We start from the raw sequence: 27,304 nt of genomic DNA, 5'->3' as shown, positions 1-27,304 counted from the left end.
CTTAATCCTTTGGTGTCAGCAGCTATTTGAATGTGAACGAGTGCTAGTGCACAACAAAATGAGTCAGGAACATTAATAGCACAGCCTGGCAACAGTTGGTGCTGTTGTTTCATGGTTATGTGAGCTCACGGATGAAGTTTTGTATAAATCCATGTACTGTGGTGACATTTTACTGGTTAAAACTTTTCGTAGTTTTTGCGATAGGACATATTGGGGTTTCAATGCCTTCTCAAAAGTGCAGCAGAAGTCAATGAATTTGAGAAACAGTGTTCGCTGACATATCATCTGGCTCCTACAACCTTCCCAGGTGCCTTCCTAAACTCCCTCCTTGTTAGATAAGCTCGGCAGCTCTGCACCCTGGCTCTTTAGCTCAGTAGTTCACAGTACCCAAGTCACAGTGGTTTCAGGAAGGCTGCCAGGGCTAAGTTGGGCTTGGCATTTCCCCTCCTTCCAGCAACTACTGGTTCTTATTTAGTTTTAAATTAAATAAAAATTGCAGCACACAGATTTGAATTAAAACAAGTGGACTGATCTTTGTAATATGCACCACATCAATAGGAAAGCTAATTTGTGCAAAGCACATCTCCTCCTTTAATTTAAACAACAGAGTGCTGCCTTTTTGGTTTCAAGGGAACTGAGAGCTGAGGCGAGGTGTTCACGCATGGCATTAACTAGGGCTATGCTCAAGAGCAACAGGAACAGTTTCAGGGGAGCTTAGCATTCCTCTTAAGCCCTTTGTGCTGAGTGTCGCATGATATAGCAGAGCAGCTATGGCCTCCTGGCCTTGAATTTAAAGAAGGTCTTAAAAATGTCTCAGGGTAAGCTCCCCTAATTGACTCTTAACTGTATTGGAGATACCAAGATCAGAATTTGCATTATTAAAAACTTCTCAAGACAGAGGAGACAGATTCCTGACCTTGACACCCATGTGGCATTTTCATGTTTCAAGGCATCATGTGTGTAGACTATTAGTCTACAGAAAATAAATCAGGTGGGATTCATGCTAGGTGAGAAATTCAATGTGGACCCTGACAGTCACTTCATTCAGTTTCATTGGCTTTAGAGGTAATGGGTGGAGGTAGGGGTGGAGTGTGGCAGTAGGGTCATCCATGAACAATGTGAGCTTTACTCAAAAACATTACTGAACTGGAGCCATCTACACAGCTTCAAGCTCTTGCTTCAATGCTCACTAAAGGCCTTTCTCACCACCATGAGATGAGTCAGAAGTAGCTAAATCTATCTTAAACTGTCACCTCCAGTTGCATCCAGATTTGGAGGCAGGTCTGCCTCAGGTTTTGTGGGGCCTGAAGCTTATAAATTTTGAGGCCTTTTTAAGGAAAAATAATACAAAATATCTTACTTATGCAAACTTCATATGCTCATCAGAACACACTGGTAGGGCTCCTCTCAGGAGCTTGGACAGGGCCATGTGAAAGGGATCCTAAAGCTTAAGTTTATTAACTTCACAGGGAATCCACTTCTGCTCGGAAAGCTTCTCTGCCCAGTGCCAAAAAGGCATTAAGAAGTTGAGGGTAAAGACAATGGACAAGCATTTATCATATGGTAGGTGTCACTGACCAAGACAGAAATTTTAGGTTCTTATTTGGTCTTTGAACCCCTGAGGTGTGCTGCCTTACTGAATCAAACTTGAGCCAAGCCCAGCTTTCTCTTAAGGGCAGGGCCCTCATCTTTGTCTTGTTCACACAAATACCTACCCAAGAAAGTGCATCAATAAACGTCTGCTGAATGAATGACTATCTGGATGACTGTGAAGGAGGAAATATAGAAATAAATTCACACTCCTTTTTTAGACCGAGTGTCATTGTTTACCTTCTCCAAAGAACTCTTTGCAAAATGTTTTGAGCTATGTGAAGAAAGGCTTCATCTAAACTTATTCATGAAGCAGCCCAACTAGATTGTGTCAGAGGGCTACTAAAGTCATTCTCTTATTGGATGAAAAAATACTCTAGTCATAATTAAGAAACATTAAACTATATTTATAATCAAATATTCTTTAAGGGGATTGGCTTTTTCTTCTGGGTTGAGCGGGTTTTGCTCTCACACACTCAGAAAAGGCTAGACAGTGTGTTATTTGATCTATTTTGTTAACCTTCTCCTCTGGCTTATGTTACCTTAAGTTGACCTTTCAAGTGCTTTGTCTTCTGGCAAATATGTTTAAAACTTTAGGACCTAAGTAATGCATAGCTATCAAAATTCATGCAGAAAATCAAAGCTGAGTCTGGAGCATTCTCTTTTGAAGAAAAATACTATCCTGCCTGTGATGACCTCACCTGATACGTCACCTGATACTTGATGGTGGTCAATGGGTACAGTGTAGATCCTGAACCTAGGGCTGGGAGCGGGTGTTGTCCTCATATTGGCTTTGTTGTGAACTAGATGGGGGCCAGGTTTGCATGAGGGACATGTTAGACATGCTGGGGTTGGCCTGGATTAGAAAGGACATGATTTTGATTTAACTTTTGTTCTCATGACTTTGAAGGTAAATCTGAGGTTGCGTCATGTAGATGAGAAGTTTCTAAGTTCAAAGTCGAGAGGCCTGGGTTCAACTCAGGGTTAAGAGATTGTGAGCAAGATACACAAACTCCCCATGTCTCATTGTTATTATTTTTTAATCTGTAAAAAGAGACCAATAATGGGATGCTGGGAACACGGCAGAGTAGGAAGTACCAGAAATTTGTTTCCCTACTTAGACAACTATTATACTGGCAGAATTTGTATAATGTAAATATTTTGGAATTCTGGAGTATATTGAAGGATTGCAACTTCTAGGAGAAGGCTTGGGAAGTAATTGTGGTTTATTTTGGTCAATTATAGTTCTTAGCACAGTAGCAAGTCTTCCAACCTTCACCCTTCAGCCCTGTGGCAGGCAGCTGTGCCAAGTGTTCCTGGAGCAGCTTGCAAACAGTTTGCAGGAGCCAGGGTGAGCAAAAAGGACTCTGTTCTCCAAATATCAAAAATCTGTGTTCTGATCACTGACGCTGGTTCTGATCAAAGAGATGCAGACAAAATCGCTGCCATTGTTGTTGCACCTCCCCTTATTTGGAAGCTCCTCCCCTCGGCTGAAGTGACTGTCAGGAGATTTAAAGGGCCAGCACCCTTTTAATTTTTTTCACCTTCGATTTTCTTTTTCTCCTTTTAGGGCCTGACATTAAAGATTAGTTCATTAAAAAATAACTACGTATACAGAGAAATTAGGAAGTGACTTTGCAAGCCCAAGGAAAGGCATGGGCTTAGAAAGGACCTGAGGAGACCTTGTGTTTCTATCTCAGGCTGATTCCCAGAACAGAGACAGTCTACAACAACAAAATCAACAAAGATAAACAAACAAACAAACAAAAACCCAAATCCAGCAAACCCTGGGAAAGGGGAAATTTGCTTTCCAGAGTTACCATAATATCAGACTCAAATGTCAAGTTTTTAACAAAAAATCACAAGGTATACAGAGAAACAGGAAAGTATGGCCATTCAAAGTAAAAAAAAATAACAGAAACTATCCCTGAAAAAGACCTGATGGCAGATATACTAGACAAAGACTTTTAAGCAGACTTCAAAACAACTATCTTTTTGTTTTTTTTGAGACGGAGTCTCGCTCTTTGGCCCAGGCTGGAGTGCAGTGGCACGATCTCTGCTCATTGCAAGCTCCGCCTCCTGGGTTCATGCCATTCTCCTGCCTCAGCCTCCCCAGTAGCTGGGACCACAGGCGCCTGCCACCACGCCCAGCTAATTTTTTTGTATTTTTAGTAGAGACAGGGTTTCACCATGTTAGCCAGGATGGTCTCGATCTCCTGACCTCGTGATCTGCCCACCTGGGCCTCCCAAAGTGCTGGGATTACAGGCGTGAGCCACTGCCCCCGGCCAAAACAACTATCTCAAAGATGTTTGAAGAACTAAAAAGAATATGTTGAGAAAGTTAAAAAAAAAGATATATGAACAGAAAGGAAATACCAATAAAGAGATAGACATGAATATAAACACCCAAGAAGCTTCATGAACTCCAAGTAGATGAACTCAAAGAGATGCGGAGTGAAACATTTTCAAACTTTTTAAAGAATGTCGAAAGTACCAAGAGAGAAGGGGCTCACACATATAAGGGATCCTTAACAAGATTATCAGCAGATTTCTCATTAGAAACTTTGGAGGTCAGAAGGCAGTAGGCTGATATAGTCAAAGCGCTAAAAGAAAAAAATAAAAAACAAAAACAGAAACAAAAACCACTTGTCAACCAAGATTTCTATATGTGGCAAAACTGTCCTTCACAAGTGAGGGAGAAATTAAGGCATTCCCAAGTAAACAAAAGTTGGGGAGGTTTCATTATCATGGAACCTATCCTTCAAGAAATCCCTCAAGAGAGTCCTGCAGGGTGAAATGAAATAATACTAAGTAGTAACTTGAGCCATATGAAGAAACAGAGAACTCAGTAAAGGTAAATCCATGGACAATTAAAAAGCTAGTATTATTGCATGGTTTGTAACTTCACTTTTTCTTTTCTATGTGATTTAAGAGATGAATACATTAAAAAAAATTATCAGTATAAGGGCTAATATTATTATAACTTTGCTTTATAACTCCACAGTTTGTTTTCTACATAATTTAAGAGACTAATGCACATTAAAGAATTATTTGTTTGTATTTTTGGGAACACAATGTATAAAGATATAATTCTGTAACATCAACAGCCAAAAGGGGTGGGGACAGAGTTGTAAAGGAGGCAGAGTTATTGTATGTTTTTCATGTTAAGCTGGTGTAAATTTAAATTAGAATGTTACAGCTTTAGGATCTTAAATGTAATCTCCATGGTAACCACAAAGAAAATAGCTATAGAATATACACAAAAGAAAGTGAGAAAGGAATTTAAACATTTCAACTAAGCACAAAGAATCAACTAAACACAAAAGGCAGTAGTGCAGTAAATGAGGGACAAGAATGCTGTAAGGTATATAGAAAATATATTTCAAAATGACAGAACCTCTTTCTTAACAGTAATTACTTTAAATGTAAATGTATTAAACACTCTAATCAAAAGACAAGTTTGGCAGAATGGATGAAAACATATGAGCCAGCTCTATGCTGTCTAAGGAGACTGATTTTAGGTCCAATGACACAAACAGATGAGAGTAAAAGGCTAGAAAACATATTCCATGCAAATACTGACCAAAAAACGGAAGGGAGTAGCTATACTAATATCAGACAAAATAGATTTTAAGTTCAAAACATTTACAGAAGACAAACATTAATAAAAGTTTCAGTACTGCAAGAAGATATAACAATTATAAACAATTATAAACATTTACATACCTAATGACAGACCACCATAATATATGAAGGAAAAACTGACAAAATTTAATGGAGAAATCGACAATTCTACAATAATAGTTGAAGACTTAAATATACCACTCTCAATAATGAACATAATAGCCAGATAGAATATAAGTAAGGGAATAGAAAACAGTATGATAAACCAACTAGATCTAACAGACATCTACAGAACAATCTACCCAATGACAACAACATACACAGCCTTCTCAAGTGCACATGAGACATTTTCCAGAATAGATCATACATTAGGCCACACGTTAAGACTTCCTAATAGATTTAAAAAGATAGGACAACAGTGGAAGTTAGAAATCAATAACAGATGTAAAACTGGAAAATTCATGCATATATGGAAATTAAATAATATACTTCTAAATAATCAATGGATCAAGAATAAAATCAGAAGAAAAATTAGAAAATTCTAAGAGGTGAATGAAAAGAAAACACAGCATAACCAAACTTATAAGACATAGTGAAAACAGTGCTAAGACCTACTTTAAACACTTACATTAAAAAACAAGAACGATCTCAAATCAAGAACCCAACAACCTAACTTCACAACTTAAATAAACGAGAAAAAGAAAAACAAATTAAACCCAGAGCTAGAAGAAAGGAAATAATAAAGATTAGAGATAAATAAAATAGAGAATAGAGAAATAATAGAAAAAATAAATGAAACAAAAAAATGGTTCTTTGGAAAGATCAATAAAATTGACAAACCTTTAACTAGATGGACTAAGAAAAAAGAGAGAAGACTCAAGTTACTAAAATTAGAAATAATAGTGGCGATTTTACTACCAATTCTAGAGAAATAACAAGAATTAGAGAATAACAAGAATAAGAGAACACTATGAACAATTTTATGCTAACAAATTGAATAATCTATATGAAAGGGATACCTTCCTAGAAATACAAAGCTTACCAAGATTAAAGCATGAAGAAATGAAAAATCTGAATTAGACCTACAACTAATAAGAAGATTCAATCAGTAATCAAAAATCTCCTCACAAAGAAAAGCTCCAGACTTCATGGTTTCACAGGTGATTTCTACCAAACATTTAAAGGGAAACTAATACCTATCCTTCACAAACTTTTCCAAAAACTTGAAGAGGAGGAAGCAATTCTTATCTCATTCTATAAAGCCAGCATTACTCTGATATCAAAGTCAGAGAAAGACACAATAAGAAAACCACAGACTACTATTCCTTATAAACATAAATGCAAAATTCTCAACAGAATACTAGCAAGTTGAATTCAGTAGCATATTAAAAGAACTACACACCATGACCAAGTGAGATTTGTTCCTGGAATGCAACGTTGTGTACAACACGCAAAAATCAATGAGTGTAATACACCACATTAACAGCACGAAGGAGAAAAGTACATGATCATCTCAATTGATACCGAAACCTCATTTGATAAAATTTAACATTTCATGATAAAAAAAAAGAAAACAACCAACTAGGAATAGAAGGAAACTATCTTAACATAATAAAAGCTGTATATAAAATAAAAGCAAATATCATACTCAATGGTGAAAGACTAAAGTCTTTTACTCTAAGGTCAGTAATAAGACAAAAATGCCCACTTTGACCACTTCTATTTAACATTATACTAGATATTCTGGCCAGAGCAATTAATCATGAGAAAGAAATAAAGGTATTCAAACTGAAAAAGAAGGAAAATTGTATCTGTTTACAGATAATATAATTTTATATGTAGAATTTCCTAAAGATTTCACAAAAAAACTGTTAAAGCTAATAAATGAATTAAGCAAAGTAGCAAGACATAAAGTCAACATGCAAAAATCAATTGCATTTTTATACCCTCACAATGAACAATCTAAAATTAAAGTTATGAAAATAATTCCATTCACAATAGCATCAAAAATAATAAAATACTTAGGAATTAACTTAACCAAGGAGGTGAAAGACTTGTACAGTGAAAACTATAAAACACTACTGAAATAAATTAAAGAAGAAATAAATAAAGGGAAACATCCTATGCTTACGGATTAGGAGACTTAATATTGTTAAGATGTTAATATAACCCAAAGTAATCTACAAATTCAATGCAGTCCCTATCAAAATCCCAATGACATTTTAAAAGAAATAGTAAAACCTATCCTCAAATTAATATAGATATTTAAGAGGCTCCAAATAACCAAAACAATCTTGACAAAGTACAAAGCAGAAAGACCCATATTTCCAAATTTCAAAACTTACGATAAAGCTACAGTAATCAAAGCAATGTCATATATAAAAATTAACTCAAATGGATAAAAAACTTAAATGTAAGGCCTAAAACTATAAAACTCTTAGAAAAAAAATAGGACAAAAATGTCACAACATTGGATTTGGCAATAATTTCTTGGGTAGGACTCTAAAAGCACAGGCAACAAAAGAAAAAATAGAGTAATTAAATTTTTTGAAAGTTTTAAAAAATATTGTGCATCAAAATACAATGTAAACAGTAAAAAAGGCAGCTCATGGAATGGAAGAAGATATTTGCAAATGATATGTCTGATAAAGGATCAGTATTCAGGAAATAGAAAACTCCTATAACTCAATGACAAAAGACCCCATTTAAAAAATAGCTTAAGACTTGAATAGAAGTTTCTCCAAAGAAAATACACAAATGGCTAGTAAGCTCATGAAAAAATGCTTAGCATCACTGTTAATGAAGGAAATGCAAATCAAAAGAACAATGAGCTATTACTTCATACCCATTGGGATGACTACCATAAGAAAAAAAAACAGAAAATAATTTTTGGCCAGAATGTAGAGAAATAAGAATATTTGGGCACTGTTGGTAGAAATATAAAATGGTAAAGTTAAGTTAAAACACAGTATGGCAGCTTCTCAAAACATTCAAAATAGAATTACTATATGATCCAGCAATTCTACTTCTGGGTATATATAGAAAAGAATTCACAGACAGGTTTTGAAGAGGTGTCTGTGTACCCATGTTTACAGCAGCATTGCTCACAATAGCTACCATGTGAAAGGAACCCAAGTGTCCCTTGATAGATGAATAGATAAGTAAAATGTGATATATACATGCAATGAATATTATTCAGCCTTTTTAAAAGGAAGGAAATTTTATAATATGCTATAATATGGATGAACCTTGAGGATGTCATGCTAAGTGAAATAAACCAATCACAAAAAGACAAATACTATATGATTCCACTTATATGAGGCTCCTAAAGTGGTCAAAATCAAAGAGACAGAAAGAACGGTGGCTGCCAGGAATTGGGAGGAGGGGGAATGAACTGTTTAATGGGCACAGAGTTTCAGTTTTACAAGATGAAAAGAATTATGGAGGTGGACAGTGGTGACGGTTGCACATTTCGAATGTATTTAATAACACTGAACTGTATTCTTAAAATGGTTATGATGGAAATTTTATGTTACGTGTATTTTACCACAATAAAAAAATGAAAAAAAAAAAGAGAGAACAATAATGGCTATCCTATCTTGCTGCGGCTATGAGTCTCAAAACAGTGCCAATGAAAGGGCTCAGGAAGGTGTAAAGTGACTTTTGAGCATGATATCAATGATTCCTTTACATAAATATGTAACATTACTATCTCTTCATTTGTAAGCTAAGAAGACAGCTTTTTAGTGAAAAATCCAATGTTCTTTCCACCATGTAAAAGAGTACTATCAATATTAACTTTTAAGAAAAGTGACATTAGAAATATAAAGAAGAAACTCAATCTCTTTGATGTTCAGATTCATTTCAATGTGAAAAGTGTACGAAACAAAAATCCAGTCAAATACATAAAATAAGTGCACCTCGGCCCAAGATGATTGTGCCCTTGAGTTCAAGCTGCTAAGCTCTAACAGTGCCAATGCCAGCAGATGATATGGATGCTCAGTATGGAAGACACTGGGTGGCATTCTCTGGACATCAGAGTCATATGTAGGTAGATGTCCTGAAAATTTGGCATGCTGTCTTTTTAATGATGGGAACTGGCTGATCGGCATTCTTATGAATTAAACTAATAATTTCAACCCCATTAATATGATAGGGTTATTGTTTTTCTTCCAGAGGGTAAGGATGCTTTAGAATAGGGCCAGATAGTAATATTTTAGGTTTTATGAACTATATGATTATATATAGTTCACAACTCTGCCACTGTAGTGCAAAAACAGCCATAGACAGTAAGTAAACAAAAGGGTTTTATAGCAGCATGATTTATAGTCCTTTGGGTATATACCCAGTAATGGGATGGCTGGGTCAAATGGTATTTCTAGTTCGAGATCCCTGAGGAATCGCCACACTGACTTCCACAATGGTTGAACTAGTTTACAGTCCCACCAACAGTGTAAAAGTGTTCCTATTTCTCCACATCCTCTCCAGCACCTGTTGTTTCCTGATTTTTTAATGATGGCCATTCTAACTGGTGTGAGATGGTATCTCACTGTGGTTTTGATTTGCATTTCTCTGATGGCCAGTGATGATGAGCATTTCTTCATGTGTTTTTTGGCTGCATAAATGTCTTCTTTTGAGAAGTGTCTGTTCATGTCCTCTGCCCACTTTTTGATGGGGTTGTTTGTTTTTTTCTTGTAAATTTGTTTGAGTTCAATGTAGATTCTGGATATTAGCCCTTTGTCAGATGAGTAGGTTGCAAAAATTTTCTCCCATTGTGTAGGTTGCCTGTTCACTCTGATGATAGTTTCTTTTGCTGTGCAGAAGCTCTTTAGTTTAATGAGATCCCATTTGTCGATTTTGGCTTTTGTTGCCATTGCTTTTGGTGTTTTAGACATGAAGTCCTTGCCCACGCCTATGTCCTGACACATGCACACGTATGTTTATTGCGGCACTATTCACAATAGCAAAGAGTTGGAACCAACCCAAATGTCCAACAACGATAGACTGGATTAAGAAAATGTGGCACATATACACCATGGAATACTATGCAGCCATAAAAAATGATGAGTTCGTGTCCTTTGTAGGGACATGGATGAAACTGGAAAACATCATTCTCAGTAAACTATCGCAAGGACAAAAAACCAAACACCGCATGTTCTCACTCATAGGTGGGAATTGAACAATGAGAACTCATGGACACAGGAAGGGGAACATCACGCTCTGGGGACTGTTGTGGGGTGGGGGGAGGGGGGAGGGACAGCATTAGGAGATACACCTAATGCTAAATGACGAATTAATGGGTGCAGGAAATCAACATGGCACATGGATACATATGTAACAAACCTGCACATTGTGCACATGTACCCTAAAACCCTAAAGTATAATAAAAAAAAAAAAAAAAAAAAAAAAAACAAAAAACAAAAAACAAAAGGGTTGGGATGAGTTCCAACTTAATAATATTAATAAAATAGCCATGGACCAGATTTGATTCAGGAGCCATAGTTTGCTGACTCCTGGCTTTAGAATATCATGGAAATAAATTCTGGACCTCCTCACATCCCCTGGCTGTACAGATCATATTATTGGCCTCTACCAGGTTTTAACGCAGCTCCAATCCTACAGTTAAACAAACTTAGAAGGTGCCAAAGCCTGGAGAAACCATCAAGCCAGGTGGCCATTTGGGCAGACACTTCACAACCTAACATGATTATCTAAGGCCTGACATTTTTCTCAGAGCATTGTTTGTCAAATAAAGCAATGTTTAAAATGTAATATTGAAGCTTCGAAAATAAGCTGCTATTCTCCAGAGTAAAGTTACTGATGTTTTGATGGAAAAGAAGGAAAAGTGCTTTCCAATTCCCAGAAATGTTTTGAAAAAATGCAACCCAATGCTGGCTTCCCATTTATGAGTGCTCAAGTTTACCTTTTGCTTTCTCATAATAAAGGTCAACTCATTGCCAGAGTTTATTACTATTCTAAGTCAAAAATCACCTACCACTCGGCCGGGCGCGGTGGCTCAAGCCTGTAATCCCAGCACTTTGGGAGGCCGAGGCAGGCGGATCACAAGGTCAGGAGATCGAGACCATCCTGGCTAACACGGTGAAACCCCGTCTCTACTAAAAATACAAAAAATTAGCCGGGTGTGGTGTTGGGCGCCTGTAGTCCCAGCTACTCGGGAGGCTGAGGCAGGAGAATGACATGAACTGGGAGGCGGAGCTTGCAGTGAGCCGAGATCGCGCCACTGCACTCCAGGCTGGGCAACAGAGCGAGACTCTATCTCAAAAAAAAAAAAAAAAAAAAAAATCACCTACCACTCCAACTTCTCACCTTCCTTATGACTCTCTCTCTCTTACCCTAATATGTCTGGAAATGTAAGCAACTACTGTCAGAGGCCTTCAGTAGGGCAAATTTAATTTTGTATCTCCATTTGTCTGTATTTGAATCAATGACTCACTCTCAGCTTGGGAGCTGCCCCTTTTACCGTGTGGACCAGGCTAGAATGGCACTGAAGGCAAAACAAGCCTTTTACTGCTTTCAGAAATGTGGATTTTGAGACACTTGGTTGGGTTTAGGTGGAATCTCACAGACCTGGGTTCAAGAATACTTTTGTTCTTGACCAAGTTTCATAACCTTTTTGAGATCCTGAACCTCAGTTTCTTCATCTACAAAATGTGTTAATATTTGCTTCACAGGATTAATTAAAAAATAGTGAATGGCAAATAGCAAGTGCTAATAAATGTTCATTTCTCTCACTTTTTCTGTATGCCCCTAGGTACCCTTAATTGTATTTGTTCATGCTGATAGCAGGTTTTATTGTAAACTCTCATGTATCCCCCAATAACTGCCTCTGAGTACATTGTGAGTGTACAGCCACATAGGAATCAGGTAAGGATCTCTGCAAAAGGTCTTTGAACAGGGAAAGACTGAAGGTAGGAAAATTAATTGACTAAAGATAAACCATAATCTCCAGAGTTTTTCAAGGTCAGAAAATTCATTTGGTTTATTTCCTTTTGGAAAGGAGCCTTGAGGTATGGTTTAAGCAATTAGAACACAAATGTCTTGAGAACAGAGACCTTGTCAGTTTCATCAATCAGTGCCCAGAACTCATCTCAGGCACCTGGTGAGTGCTCAATTAATATGCATTTCGTCAACTAACAACTGAGCATACTTAGGTCTGATTTGCTTTTGTATTAACCGTGAGGAGTTTCCGGAGCTTTGCACAAAGAAGGAGCAGGGATTTTATGGAGAAGGAACACTGGATAAAGGGCATTGGATAAGAGTGGCACCATTTACACACTATTTACCCTGAGCATGCAGTTTATGAAATTATAACTCAGATTCCCCAGTATAAAAAATTGATCTGAAATGGGTCAGAGGAAAGTCCAATGTCCACTCTAGGCCAGTTTCTGACCAGATATGATACCTCGAAGCCATACCAACAAGATTCCCTCTAACTTCGTTGCCCACTTGGAAAGAGAAATCCTGCTGTTGCTCAGCACTTACGGAGAATCAGCGTAGTGTTAGGTAAAATGGGGTAAAGAGAAGTTTTTTCCCCAAAAGTGTTCTACATGTTCTCATGGTTTTTCATGTTCTGCAAAAGTGCGAGAGAACCAGCAGCACTAACACACAATGTAGTTCACATACCTGAAAACATCATCATGTGCTGAAAGTTCCAGGGGATCTTCTGTTTTCGGCCTAGATTTAGGAGGAAGGAGAGGGGATATATGTTGCAGGCTCTGGCAACAAAAATTGCTAGCTGTAGATAAGCACAAGGAAACATTGAGGAAAGTGTTGCTGCAATGATGGTTTGAATCCTTGAGCTTAAATATTATGTCCTCAAGCTTCTCTACATTATGACCCTAAAACCAGAAATAAACATGTCAATTCACATTTGTCCAACTTGCTTCCAAAATTTATATTTCAATGTCAAGTTCTTCCCAGAAATAATAGAGAACTCTGTCTTTCTTTGATACTTGCTTTAAAATTGTGAGCCCAATACCAGTTCAATCACTGTAAATTTTCTAATCACATTTATATTGCTGATGACTGACTATCCTCAATTCTGCTGTAAAATGTGAGGCAGACCATTCAGATGCTGTGGCATTATCTTCCCAAATGGCACTTTAGAAAGGATAAATGTGCTTCTGTTCATGTTTACCATCTTCCTTCTTATCAGTTTATATTTCCTATATCTAGCAAGCTTCGCATACCTTTTTCTTTGGTGAATTAATTTTGAGAGGAATTACCTGCTAATTACATAATACAACTGTTGCTTTATGTGGCAATTTACTAAAATAAAAGTTTATAAGTAAAAGTCTTTGAAAATATTGGTGCTCTTCATCTTTCCCTTTTTGTTGTCTTTGACTCCTTCCCCGATGGGCTATTCTAGTTTGTCCTCAATGGGACAGAGTTATTTGGCAAGAGGTAACTTCCTTTTAAAATCCAGGTTTTGGATGAAATTTTAGGGTTAAGCTGAATGCTCAATGAAAAGAGACTAAGAAACAAATGCAGATGTTTAATTGGAACACAGTTTATAGAGAGGGATTGCCTCTGCTGGCTGTTCGGATTATCTGTGATCCAAGGTGCCATCTGCCCATCTTCCAAGTGGGATGAAGGACAACAGTTTCTGTCTTTGGGGACATTCCTAATGGCTCAACATCCTTTCAGATAGATATCCATTCCCACTGGAAATACCCCCTGTCCCAGGCCTAGAGCTAGGAAAACCCCCTGCATTAAAAGTGAGGTCTAGATTTTATCTGTCTTCATAGGAAAGGAAGGGTGCTATCTTATTCAGATGAACCTACATTTGAACAATGCTTATGATGTTGAAAGCACATGCATCATGCTAATTTCATTTGATCATCTGTCCTATTTTTGAAGTCCTTATTGGAAAAGAGATTTTATCATCTTGCAATGAAAACATTTCCGAAGCTGAATAATCCTGGATGCTTCTTGATATACTCTAATGCAGATTAAGTCTGTTTCACTATAAAGAATACACGGACATAATTTTTATGTAAATGATTGATAATTATAGTTAAACATATTTTGAATGCTTGAAAAATATCTTTTCCTTTAATTTCCCCCTTTATTTCCACAGTTCTTTCCAAAGTTCTTATCTTGAACCATAATTATTCAGTGGAGGTCCTAATTTCTTAGGATGTTTTCCTCCCCTAACTAGAAATCACATATCTGCCTCGTGTCTGAGCCTTGCAGTGGACTTTAGGAAACTGCTTTAATGATTTAACAGAATAATCCGTAAAAGTAAGTCATTTGTTATCTTCTCTAATCACCCCATGTTCTGTATTTCAAAGGATACAAAGGCTCCAAGTATAAAAAGAGCATTAAAGATATGATTCTGGAACGTGAACAGTGCCAGGCCCATGTAACAGAAGATGACGTTCTCCGCCAAAAAGTTCATAAATTCAAACAACTGAAACAGAACATAAAACAAAAAACCATTAATTATAACTCATGTTTGAGTGCACTTACTTTCTTATAACTGTATTTGACAGCTGACTGGGTCTCCTTTATCTGGAAGGCCACCCCTTTGGCCTTGTGCTTAGCCTCTGAAGGAGGATAGAGGCCCTGGCTCTTGACTCAGGAACAGATGCCACAGCCACATCAGCATCCCATTCTTTCCAACTGTAAGGCTGCCAGAGACACCCCCGGATAAGATTAACCAGCATGATCCTTCCATGGAACAATTCCTACTGAGACGACAAAATAGTCCCTGTAAAAGAAACTGAAGCTAAGTGATTTGCTGAAGGTGTACTGTAGTAAATGACACAAAGATTGTTTAACTTCTGTGCACATTACCCAGTAGATTCACTTGACTTCCCAGGTACCGAACAACTGTTTTTTTTTTTAAGCTTAAACTAAATTACCCTTCTTAGGCAGGCAGGAGGGACAAAGTTGGAAAACTTGGAAACCTGAAATAAGGATGAATGTCAATTATATTTTAACATTAGAGTGATCAGTATATTTCAAACCCCAGACAATGAGACTCATTAAATTGACTGATGTAGGTATATCCATTAAACGTCTACAATTTCTAGCTGCTAAAAAGAAAATGATTAATCCCAGGGATCGGTTTATGCAGCAAGAACACAATAGATACATCAAATTCAGTCAGAAGAATAGAGTAATAACATGCTATGATGAAGGATGTTCCCAAGAGTTATTCTTAGACCATTAACTAAACAATTTAAGTTGAACATGAAAAACGTTCTCCAACTTTCAGATTAAAAGTAAAAGGGAAATGTGTCCAGGCGCTACAACAAAGGCAGATTTGGAAAAGACTTTATTTTATGTTCCAGACTTCTCATTTGGAAGTTTCTAAGACTTCATTCCTGGACCTACATAAATCACCATGTTAGGTAAATATCTCTGGAGGCATTTCTCTTGACTTCTTAAGGACTCATTATTTTTTCATGTAATGTATTTACAGCCCCACAAATAATGCCCAATACTGTTCACTGACAGTTGACAGAACGAAAAGTAGAATCTTGTCAGAAACATTATTTAAAACCAGTAATAGAAAGAAAGGATTAAAAAAGAAACAGCCGTTTGGTGCAAGATAGTTTTCTCTGCAGGGGCAGCCATCATCAATTATCCTGAGTGCTTGCTTTACATTCCAGGCTGGCTCATGGAAACAAACACTGTCACCAAGATAACCACAGAACATTTGAAAACATCAGGAGAAATGTAGGGGACAGGGAATATTTTTCTGCCTCATTATATCTTTACTTTTTCAAAAAGTGAGATTTGGCTATTGTCTTAACCTCCTCAGGCTGGTGAATGAAATACCATATACTGAATGGCTTAAACAACAGAAATTTATTTCTCATAGTTCTGGAGGCTGGGAAATCCAAAATCAAGGTGTCAGCTGATTTGGTGCTGATGACAGTCCTCTTCCTGGTTTGCCAAAGACCATCTACTTGCTATGTCCTCACGCCGAGGAGAGAGAGATCATCGATTTTGTGTTTCTTCTTATAAGGGCACTAATCCAATTACTAAGGGTTCTATTGTCACGATCTAACTCCCTCACAAGGGCCTCACCTCCAAATATCATCACAATGGGGATTAGAGCTTCAACATATGAGTTTTTAGAGAACAATTACATTTTGTCTTTAGTAGCTATTTGGTTTTTTAACATCAATAAACTAATGTCAAGGTTAAATTTGTAGTGCCTCTCTTTCTTTTGTCCCCGTCCCAACTGTATTTTACCCTAGAGTGAACATTTTGCCACCTGGACTCTATTCAGTCTCTCTTTAACGGCCTTACCCCAATTTCCCTCTGGAGGCCCACTTCATTCTCTACTCTCAGCCCATGTGTTCATGCCTCCCTAGCTCAAATCTGGAGCATATAATTTAGGACTAAACCACTCAAATCGGTGCATTTCTTTAGGCAGCATGTTTGGCTCAGAAATGAGCGTGACATGTTTGGGCCAAAAAAATTCCGTTTGAATTCAACAAATTTAATGCAGGGAATGCTGAGACAAAAGCCCCCACCTTTTCACAGGATGAGAAATCAGAAAGATGCTGGCCAGGAAGCTGCTGGCAGCCATTTTGGGATAATAGAGGAAATGGGCACCTGAAAGAGAAGCCAGTTCCTGATAACAGTATTTAATCTTCTGTATTCAATCTCTCCCAAAACAAAATTTACCCTTGGATTTTTGCATTGAAGAGATCACCACATCACTTTTTGATTTGAAGTAGGGTTCTATCATTACTCTTTCACAGTCCTGTTTTAGTTAAGTGAACAAAACAAAACACTTTTTGACTCCAAACAGATTATAAACAAAAGGGCGTGGGATCAAATTTTTGTCTCTTTCCAGATAATAAGAAAGTCTGTTACCTTTGTCCCCCTCACCTCCACCATCCAATTGTAATCTATTCATCATCTTAAAGAAAGAAGAGAAGTATATGGTAAAAGCCGTTTGGTTTTAATTTTTTCTATTTGGTATTGAGATGTGATGGGAAACTTTGTTCTACATTTTACATGGAGGCCTGCAATTTTAAATATTTGTTTTAGTGATTTGCTTCCTTTGAATAACCTAGGATTTTAACTTGATTTACTCACTCAACTTATTGAAGTCTAACACTTCCCAGCATTACATGTAACTGTGTACATACACATAGTACAAAAGTTTTGTTTTGCATTTAGGTCCATTTTTGAACCTGCTCTTTGTTCCTGTTGTTATCTATTCTGCTGTCAATACTACACCCTTTTAAATTAATGTGGATCCATAATACATTATAATATTTCATAGTCTAGACTGTTCTCACACCCTACATTATTCAGAATTTTCCTGGTTATTTTTGCATGTTTAAAGAAATGTTGCAGCCTGGCCAACATGGTGAAACCCCGTCTCTACTAAAAATACAAAAATTAGCCAGGGATGGTGGTGTGTGTCTGTGGTTCCAGCTACTCCGGAGGCTGAGTCAGGAGAATAACTTGAACCCGGGAGGTGGACGCTGCAGTGAGCCGAGATCACACCACTGCACTCCAGCCTGGGCGACAGAGTGAGACTCTGTCTCAAAAAAAAAAAAATAAATAAAAAAGAAAGGAAGAGAGAAGGAAAGAAAAAAAGAAAGAAATGTTTTTATTGATGTTTAATCAGCCAGGAAAGTGCATACATCATATGTTTATAATTTAAGATTTAAAAAAAAATATTACCAGCATCCCACTCTTCTCACAATAATATCTCTTTCCATGATTTGACTACTATTAGCACCTCTACCACCACAAATTAACTTTTGTTGTTTTTCCGTTTTATATGAATGGAATTAGACAATACATACCCTTGCATTTGTCATCTTTGACTCAGCAATATGTTTGTGAGATTCTTCATGTTGTATTTAGTTCATTTAAAAAATTATATTAATGCATCACAATGTACTTATTCATACCACTATTAATAGACACTTGGGTATTTTCTAGTCTGGGGCTATGATAAATTTTGCTGCTAAAAATACATGTTTGCCTTTCTGTAGAATTGTTGGGACATAGTGCCATGCAGTTTCCCAAAGCGGTGGTTATCAATTTGCACTCCAATCAGCAATTCTAGTAGGTTTACATCTTGCCAACACATATTACTGATGTTTTTTGAAGTGACACTTTTGCCTCTTGATATTGCCACTTGAACTTAGGAATCAACTTTTCAATTTCCACAAAACTTATCTATTGGCATTTTAGTTGGAATTGTATTAATTTATAGATAAATTTGGATAAAATGTACTTCTTTTTAATATTGAAGCTTTGGATCCATGAACATCATATATCCTTATAATTATTTTGGCTTTCTTAAATTTTTATGTAAAGATTTTTCACATCTTTGTTTAGATTTATTCCTCGATATTTGATGTTTCTTGTTATTATTGAAATAGTACCTTTTTCAAAGTTCCTTTTCTAATGTTCATTGCTAGATTCACATATACAATTGATTTTAAAAATTGACCTAGTATTCAGGGCCTTATTAAATTTAGTTAATAATTCTCACAGTTTATTGGTAGTTTCTTTTTGATTTCCGCAGTCATGTTGCTTTCAAATAAGGATAGGTTTTTTTCCTTTCCAGTCATCATACATTTTGCATCTTTTTGTTCGTTTCATTACACTTGTTAGGACCTCCAGCACAGTGCAAAATACAAGTGAGATATGGGCATCTTTGTCTTTTTCCCAATCTCAAAATGAACATTTTCAATATTTCCCTATCAAGTTTATAGAAATTCTGAACAGATTAAAGAAGTTCCCTTTTGTTCTTAGTCGATCAGAAATAGACCCTAAAAAAGTGTTGGTTTTTATAAAATGTTTTTCCTTTACCTATTAAGATGATCATATGGTATTTGTTTTTTCACTTTTAGAATGTTGTTAATTACATTCATTGATTTTCAAATGCTAAAACAGTCTTGCATTCCTGCAATAAACCTAACTTGGTCATTATATATTAACCTTTTTTATATACCACTGGATTTAATTTGCTAAGATTGTGTTTAGGATTTTTGTGTCCGTATATTTATACAGTTTTACCAGGTTGTATTGTTAAAGTTACTCAGGTATCACAAAACAGATTCCTGTTCGCTTCCTTAAATGCTTAGAAAAATTCTGGGCTTGGATTTTTCTTTGTGGGAAGATTTTTAATTACAGATACAAATATTTTAATAAATACGGGTTTAGTCAAATATTCTATTTACTTTTGGATCAGTTTTAGAAAGTTATTTTTTTCAAAGAATTTGTCATTCCATCTACATTTTTGTGTTTATTGGCATACAATTGTTCTCAATAGCCTCAATATTTGTGTCTGTAGTTATATCTTTCCCCATGTTATTAGGAAATTGTGTTACTTTTTTTATTCTTGGTGAATCTTGTAAGTTATTAATTTTATGAGTGTTTTCAAGAAGCAACTTTAGCTTTGTCGATTTTTCTGTATGGCACCCTCCCTTTCCATTTTATTAATTTCTCTTTTTATTATTTCCTGCCTTCAACACAGCTTAGTTTAACCTGTTTTTATTTAGTATCTTGGTCCTTTAAGTCCTGGATGTCATGGCTGCTCATGTCAGACACCTGCTTTTCTGTGTATGACACAGCTTTTCTAGTTGCTTTCTGAAAGAGAGCTGTTCTGACTTCTGCAGTCTTTCCTAGCTAGCTCTTCTTATATGTAAATTTTTCCAGGTGAAAACCAATTTTTGTCAGTCCCTCCTACCTCCCAACAATTTTATGGTATTTAAAATGTTATAGTATATATAAGATACCATAAATATCATAAACTTATAAAATACCATAAATACCACAATTTTATGGTTTTTATAAAGTATCATAAATGCAATAAAATTTGCATTTTATTGTACCACAATAAAAATGTATACAATTTAGAACAAAATAAGAGTTTTATGATATTTGGGAAAACAGATAGGTTGTCTGGAAAGATTTACAGTAAAAGTTGACTACTTTGGGTAAAAATAACCAGAAACCAAAGATGGATTCTAGCTCACTCCTTATACTCAAATTACAGAAAAATAATCAATTTAAAGGAGAAAACAAAACCTACTTACGAATTATTCAATAAGTCGTCAGTAATTTTGTACATAATTTTTCAATCAGGAAATTTTATAAGAATTGTTTGTATTAGTAAAAACCTGGAAACAAATATCCATAATATAAGAAATAGTTGAACAAATTATAGTATAATACATTCATGTAGCAGCCTATATTTTAGAGAGTTCTATATGAACTAGTATAGAAAGATATCTAAGATCTATTGTTAAATAATAAACAATTAAAGGAATAAAGGATAAATCTGGGTATTAACATGTACATATCCATGTAACTTTCACTCACTTTATGGACTTTTGCATAATTTTAATTATAATGAGGATAATTTTAATTATGCAGACGCCCATAGAGTGAAAGTTATATAAAATTTCTTGGATAAAATTCCTGACATGAGTTGTCCTCTGACAAAGGGTATACGTTAATTTTTCTTTTTAAGCATACTAAAAGTCTTTCCTTCAGAAAGAATGAACCAATTTGCATCCTTACAAATGGTGCAGAGGGTGCCCTTTTCCCCATACTCTTGCCAAAATAGTTTTTATCAGTTTTTAAAAACCTTTGACAATATGATAGAATCACTTATTTTAAATTGTAGATGGTTGTTGGCATTTTAAAAAAGGCTTCTTTCATAGCAATGCAACAGTACTGATTAGCACTCCTTTGTCTATTTATATCATGTAACAACATTTCTTTGAATGAACAGTCTTCATAATAATTTCCTTCTTGGGGCATTTAATGAGAATGATGGGTGTAAATCATGAGAAGTGCAAAAACAACTTCACAGTCATCAGCAATGCTTCCCGTGTCACCAACTGCTTAGCCTCCACAAATTCAATTTTGTTTCATATGCCAAAATCTCCTGAAGGCATGTTTCAAAGGGAGAATCCATATAGCAAGGCCAGCTGACAGAACCAATTTGACTGTTAGGACTTTATTGCCTGAGTCTGGCCCTAAGGAGTAGGTGATCACTGAGGGAATAAACTTATTGGTCAATTTTGGATAAAATTTTAAAAAATGAAAAAAATCTTCCACCCCAAAGCCAATAATAATAATCACAATAACAACACATTTCAAACTAGTCAATTCAGTGTTCAATATAAATAACTTCAAATCTACTTCCTCCCCACTTAGGGTCAGTAAAAAATAACTTGACTCAACTTTTTATTTATCTGGTACAGTAAACATTTATTTTGTTTCCATTACTTCACAGTTTGTGAGCATTTGGAGAGGACCTAAGTTAAAAGTAATCTTTGCTTAGCAGGGCTTTTGTTCAAGGGGCAGGGGGGAAGCAAGTTAATAGTGCAAACAAGACTGGGGAAGTATTTAGACTGCATAAGAGGACAATCTGTGTTTAAAAACTCTGAAAGTTCATGGTAACCATTCATATGTTAATTAAGTGACTTAATCTAGTTAGCAAACCATGTTCTCTGAAGACTTATTGGATACTATGCTTTTTATTGAGTTACTGTATTTACTAGAAAGTAAAAAAAGTCATATCTATTTTATAAAATATGTTTATCACTAATTCTGATTGACCTTTTTCTTCTATCCACACACAAAAATGTAATTTTACCATATTATTATGGTTCATGGGGAAATATTACAGCAGTTCAATATACCTGGCTAATACTAATTAAATTCACGTGAATTCCTCAACATAGCTTTTATGAGGCTCGACACAACCTACTGACTTTCATCTACTTGTCCATGAAATGCACTGAAATTCACTGAAACTGAGATGTTAAATAATCTCAAAACTGCAATGAAAATTAAATGAAATGGTTATTTTCTTTAGAATTTTATCTCAGAATTAATCTTGGCTTATATTTTCATTTTTCTTATAAAATTTGTCTTTATTCCTAACTGGGAGCTTTCTATACAGAATATCTCAGATTTCATTTTTATATACTATTAAGTATATCTATAGCTATTTTGAACAAAGCTGGCATATAGGTGAATAATTTTTATTCCTGCATTGGGGAATTTGAAAATAAACATTATAATAAATGCTATTGAAATGATAAACTTTTGCTCCTAGGATTTAATTTAATTAATATTTTGGGCTAAGTACGGGGACTCTATTGATGGTGCAGGACAAAGTGGGGCTTTCTGGGCCCCTCCCATTCTTCAGGGGGTGTGGCATGGAAACTGTGTCTAGAAGGGGAGATTCTCAGTGTGGTTGGGGGTACTAAGTGGGGCAGGGACTGCACAGCAGCTGAGGGCCTCTCTTTTACTCTCATGCTGTCACGGGGGCTGGTGCTCTAGGAGGCCACGTGGACCATAAGGCCTACCACCCTGTTGCTGTAGCCAAATTCATGGTCATATCAGGAAATGAGCTTGACAAAGTGGTCATTGAGAGCAATGCCAGTCCCAGCATCAACAGTGGAAGAATGAGTGTCACTGTTAAAGTCAGAGGAGACAAGCTGGTGCTCAGGATGTCCAGGATGCCCTTGAGGGGACCCTCCAAAGCCTGCTTCGCCACCTTCATGATGTCATCATATTTGGCACAGGTCTCTCCAGATGGCAGGTCAGGTCTGTGACTGATGTTGGCAGTGGGAACATGGAAGGATATGCCAATGAGCTTCCTGGTTCAGCTCAGGGATGACCTTGCCCATGCCTTGGCAGTGCCAGGAGATGCAGGGATGATGTTCTGGAAAGCCCTGCAGTCATCACACCATGGTCTCCTGGAGGGGCCACCCATGGTCTTCCAGGTGGCATTGATGGCATGGATGTGGTCATGAGTCCTTCTATGATGCTAAAGTTGTCATGGATGGCCTTGGCTGGGAGGCTAAGCAGTTGGTGACACAGGAAGCATTGCTGATGACTGTGAAGTTGTTTGTGCACTTCTCATGATTTACATCCATCATGAACATGGGGGCATCAGAGGAGGGGGCAGAGATGATGACTCTTTTGGCTTCCTCGTCTAAGTGAGCCCCAGCCTTCTCCATGGTAGTTAATACACTGGTGAACTCCACAACATAATCAGTGCCAGCATCGCCCCGTTTGATTGGGGTAGGATCTCGCTCCTGGAAGATGGTTATGGGATTTCCACTGATGACAAGCTTCCCGTTCTCAGTCTTGATGGTACTGTGGAACTTGCCATGAGTGGAATCACACTGAAACATGTAGGCCATGCAGTTGAGGACAGTGAGGGGGGTTGTTGATGGCAGCAATATCCACTTTGCCAGAGTTAAAAGCAGCACCGGTGACCAGGTGCCCAATACAGCCAAATCTATTTACTCCGGCCTTCTCCTTCACCATAGTGTCTCAGGGATGCGGCCTGGGGCTGCACGAGAAGATGTGGCTGTCTATTGAATGGGAGGAGAAGAGAGCTGCTCCTCGGATTTTAATTTTCACTCAGTTCCAAGTACTCAGGAAATGTGTTTGAGGTGAACCCAATAATTCTCATGGGCTGTAGAGGTGGCACAGGAGATGAATTATAATAATGACCTTTACCACCAGAACATAAGGATTCTGAAGGCTTTTTTGCCTATTAAGGCCACGGTTCCCAAATGAGGCTTCCTCTGTAAAGTTGAAGATTTACAGTTACGTATAGGTAAAGTGCAATCTTTGGAGATCCTTCTATATTTAAAGCATTATAGTAATGTCAATATTACTACTTCTAAAATAGTAAAAATGCTAATGAAATTCCTATATTTTTAGGACCTAAATTGTACTAAGAAATGTGTTAAAAGCTTTTACATACTTTAATAATAATTTTTAAAAACCTTTATGTTATAAAGTCAACAAAATTCAGGAATTGGTAATGATATTCCCATTTTACCATTGGGAAAACTACATTCAAAGGCATTAATGCACTTGCATTAACACAATAAAGGGAAGAGGTCAGTTGTCCTGAGTTTTGTCCAAGTCTCACACCATTTGTGCCAGACTAGGCAGCCTCCCCATTGTATGAGATTCAGGCTCTGGAGTGGCAAGATGTTTGAATATTTGTAACACTTTCAAGTTTGCAAAGCATATTTTCATACATACATCTTGTTTGATCATCAGAGCAAGTCAGTGGTTGGCAGGGAAGATATCAGTGACTCTGACCATATTTTTTCCAGATTAAAAAAAAATTAAAAGGTAAATTTCTTTCTACCCAATTAGTGGAAGCAACAGTGTGTGGCTTGAGGAGGGGGATACTTATCCTCTCCCAAATATCTATCACCACTCACCCATCCAAGCCAACCCCTCCTACACTCATTCTCTCTCCCTGCCCCCAAAAAGCAAAACCAAAGCTCTTGCCATGTATTTGAAGTTTTAAGACAAATCCCTTTCCAAATAACCCTCTTTTCAACCCAATTTCTTCTTCAGAGAAATTCTGTTTTGCCCTGTGCCCTACAGTAACATGATAATGATTATATATAGCTTTATATATGCATACAAATTATACATATAGATTATGTATGTGCCTAGAGTAAGACAAATGTCATCCAGTTTGGCAGGCTGGGCCCCAAATCCAACATCAGATTCTTCAAGTTGTTTAGGACTATCCAGTCTCTGTAGTAGACGAGGTGCACCACTTAAGCGTTCAGAGAGCTGCTCTTTATCATATATTTCTTTGTTTGAGAATTTTGGGGTTCCCTATGCACTCCTGCTTGCTACCCAGCCCTCTCCTGTCTCTTAGATTTCATTGTCTTCTTTTAAACTTAATCTTGCTTTTTAAAAACATGAGAGGTTCAAAAGCACAGCCTATAAAAACACAACAAAACACATTTTAGGAAGATGAATAGGCATCATTAAGTGAGTAAAGTTAATATAGGACATAAATGTAGTTACAGCTACAAGGAATTGAGCTTCATTAAACTGAATAAATACTGTAGCTAGATTTCCTTGAAACCCTCAAGCTTATAACTTAAGGGGAAGGCCATTTTCTCTGAATTTGCTTAATTACTTTAGCCAGTAAATACTGATAATAGTATTCATATTTCTGGAAGTTTTCCACTTTGGACTCTTCCCTTTAAAAAAAATTTTTGCTATTAAAGTAAAAGTCATTACAGGATTTTGTCAGGTTGCATTTAAGTTAATATACCATTAAGTTAAGAATAGCTTCTCATGTTGGCACCTTCACAGAGTACTTATCAAGATACTGCTCAGAGATATTGGTCATGAAATAGATGGGCCTTAGATCCATTTTGATGAATTTAAACACAGGTACACATATGCACACAGAATTTAAATCATAAGACTTCAAGAGTAGAACTACTTTGTTATGTATATAGTCCAAACATCCATCCAATGCTTGACTGCTCCTATACACTTGTTGAGGGGCTGCTCAACCTGGAACTGAACGTTGCCAAAGGCAGAAACCTCACTACTTCCTAAGGAAGTGAATGGCATTTTTGGATCTATGTAACTGTTAGAAGTCCTTCCTTATGTTCAGCTAAAATTTGGCTATTACTTTCAACCACTTCTCCTATTTCTTTGGTTCACAGAAAAATGAGTCACATAGGGTATCATTTTATTTTATATTGCTTGGCTCTAACAGCAGAGAGGGGATTTTTATCAGAACAGTTGCAGCAGTAGGCAGTTCCACAGTTTAGGCAGCAACTGCCACTTTTCATTCAACAGTCTTATTAGTTTTCAAAGTAAACATTTCACTGCTGTGAGTTTGTGGCTGACATATGAGGTCTTGAGTCTAGAATATCTGCAAAGGCTGGGGGACTCTTTTGGAGAACACTTATTTGAATGTAATGCTGGTTACATTCAAATAAGTGTCCTCCAAAAGATTTTCTCAGTAAATCTAATAGTACTGGTCCTTTGAAAAAACAAAAGTTGTAGAATAACACAATTAGTTTCTCCGTGGTTTTGCCAATAAGTACCAACTAAAGAAAATTGCCTAGTTGAAACAATATATTTTCTGTGCAGAAATTATAATTGTGTCTTAAAAAAATCCCTTAATGAATAAGCCAAGAAAAACATTGATATTAATATTAGGTACTGGTATGGAAAATGCACACATTATCACATTTTTCAAAGGTTAACAGTCCCTTTTCTTTAACTTTTTTTATTTAGCTATTCCTGACCTCTTTCCTTATTCATCTTGTGCATATTATCTTAAGATTTTATTTTTTAGAGCAATTTTAGGTTCGTAGCAAAATTGAGAGGCAGGTACAGAGATACCCCATATACCTCCTATCCTGACACATGTACAGCCTCTCTCATTACTATTATCATTATTATTATTTTATTATTTTATTTTTATTTTTTGAGACGGAGTCTCACTCTGTCGCCCAGGCTGGAGTGCAGTGGCACGATCTTGGCTCACTGCAAGCTCTGCCTCCTGGGTTCACGCCATTCTCCTGCCTCAGCCTCCCGAGTAGCTGGGACTACAGGCGCCCGCCACCATGCCCGGCTAATTTTTTGTATTTTTAGCAGAAATGGGGTTTCACCATGTTAGCCAGGATGGTCTCGATCTCCTGACCTCATGATCTGCCTGCCTCGGCCTCCTGAAGTGCTGGGATTACAGGTGTGAGCCACTGCGCCCAGCCCAGCCTCTCTCGTTATTAATATCTCTCATTAGAGTTGTGCGTTTGTTACAATTAATGAATCTATGTTGAAGCATCATTATTAGCCAAAGCCCATAGTTTACATAAACGTTCACTCTAGGTGTTAAACATTACTTGTGTGTCTTTTTGTCTTTGTAATTAGCCTATGCTAACTAAACTCAGGTGGGAGTATGAAGAATACATGTCTTAGTTCTGGCTTCTATAATAAATATACCATAGACCGGGTGGCTTAAACAACAAACACCCATGTATCACAGTTCTGGAGGTTAGGTAGTCCAACATTAAGGTGGCTGCAGATCTGGTGTTGACAGCCCGTTTCCTAGTTTGCAGATGGCTCTTTGGTTGTATCTTCATATGCTGGAGAGCAGAGAGAATGAGCAAGCAAGCTCTCATGTCTCTTCTAATAATGGCATGAATCCCACTAGTGAGGGCTCCACCCTCATGACCTAATTACCTCCCAAAGCCTCCAACTCCAAATACCATTAAATTGGGGGTTAGGTTTCAATATGGGAGATAGAAATATGCAG

The 27,304-nt window shown here is 36.8% G+C and overlaps 1 protein-coding gene across 6 annotated transcripts in view; it reads right to left on the bottom strand.

The window, feature by feature from the left end:
* The window catches only part of SLC9A9 (solute carrier family 9 member A9), a 608,568-nt gene that overhangs the window by 234,154 nt on the left and 347,110 nt on the right, over nt 1-27,304 (bottom strand). For all 6 annotated transcript variants that reach the window (XM_063610659.1, XM_055295145.2, XM_063610660.1 and 3 more), the window contains 2 exons: nt 14,534-14,647; nt 12,859-12,970 (listed from right to left, as the gene is read on the bottom strand). In XM_063610659.1, the coding sequence (XP_063466729.1) occupies nt 12,859-12,970; nt 14,534-14,647 (226 nt within the window). The remainder of the gene's footprint in view (nt 1-12,858; nt 12,971-14,533; nt 14,648-27,304) is intronic.

This window comes from Symphalangus syndactylus, chromosome 10, assembly GCF_028878055.3.
Source record: "Symphalangus syndactylus isolate Jambi chromosome 10, NHGRI_mSymSyn1-v2.1_pri, whole genome shotgun sequence".
Lineage (NCBI taxonomy): Eukaryota > Metazoa > Chordata > Mammalia > Primates > Hylobatidae > Symphalangus > Symphalangus syndactylus.
The sequence above is the reverse complement of the archived record's forward strand: the minus strand, read 5'-3'. Positions and strand labels throughout refer to the sequence as shown.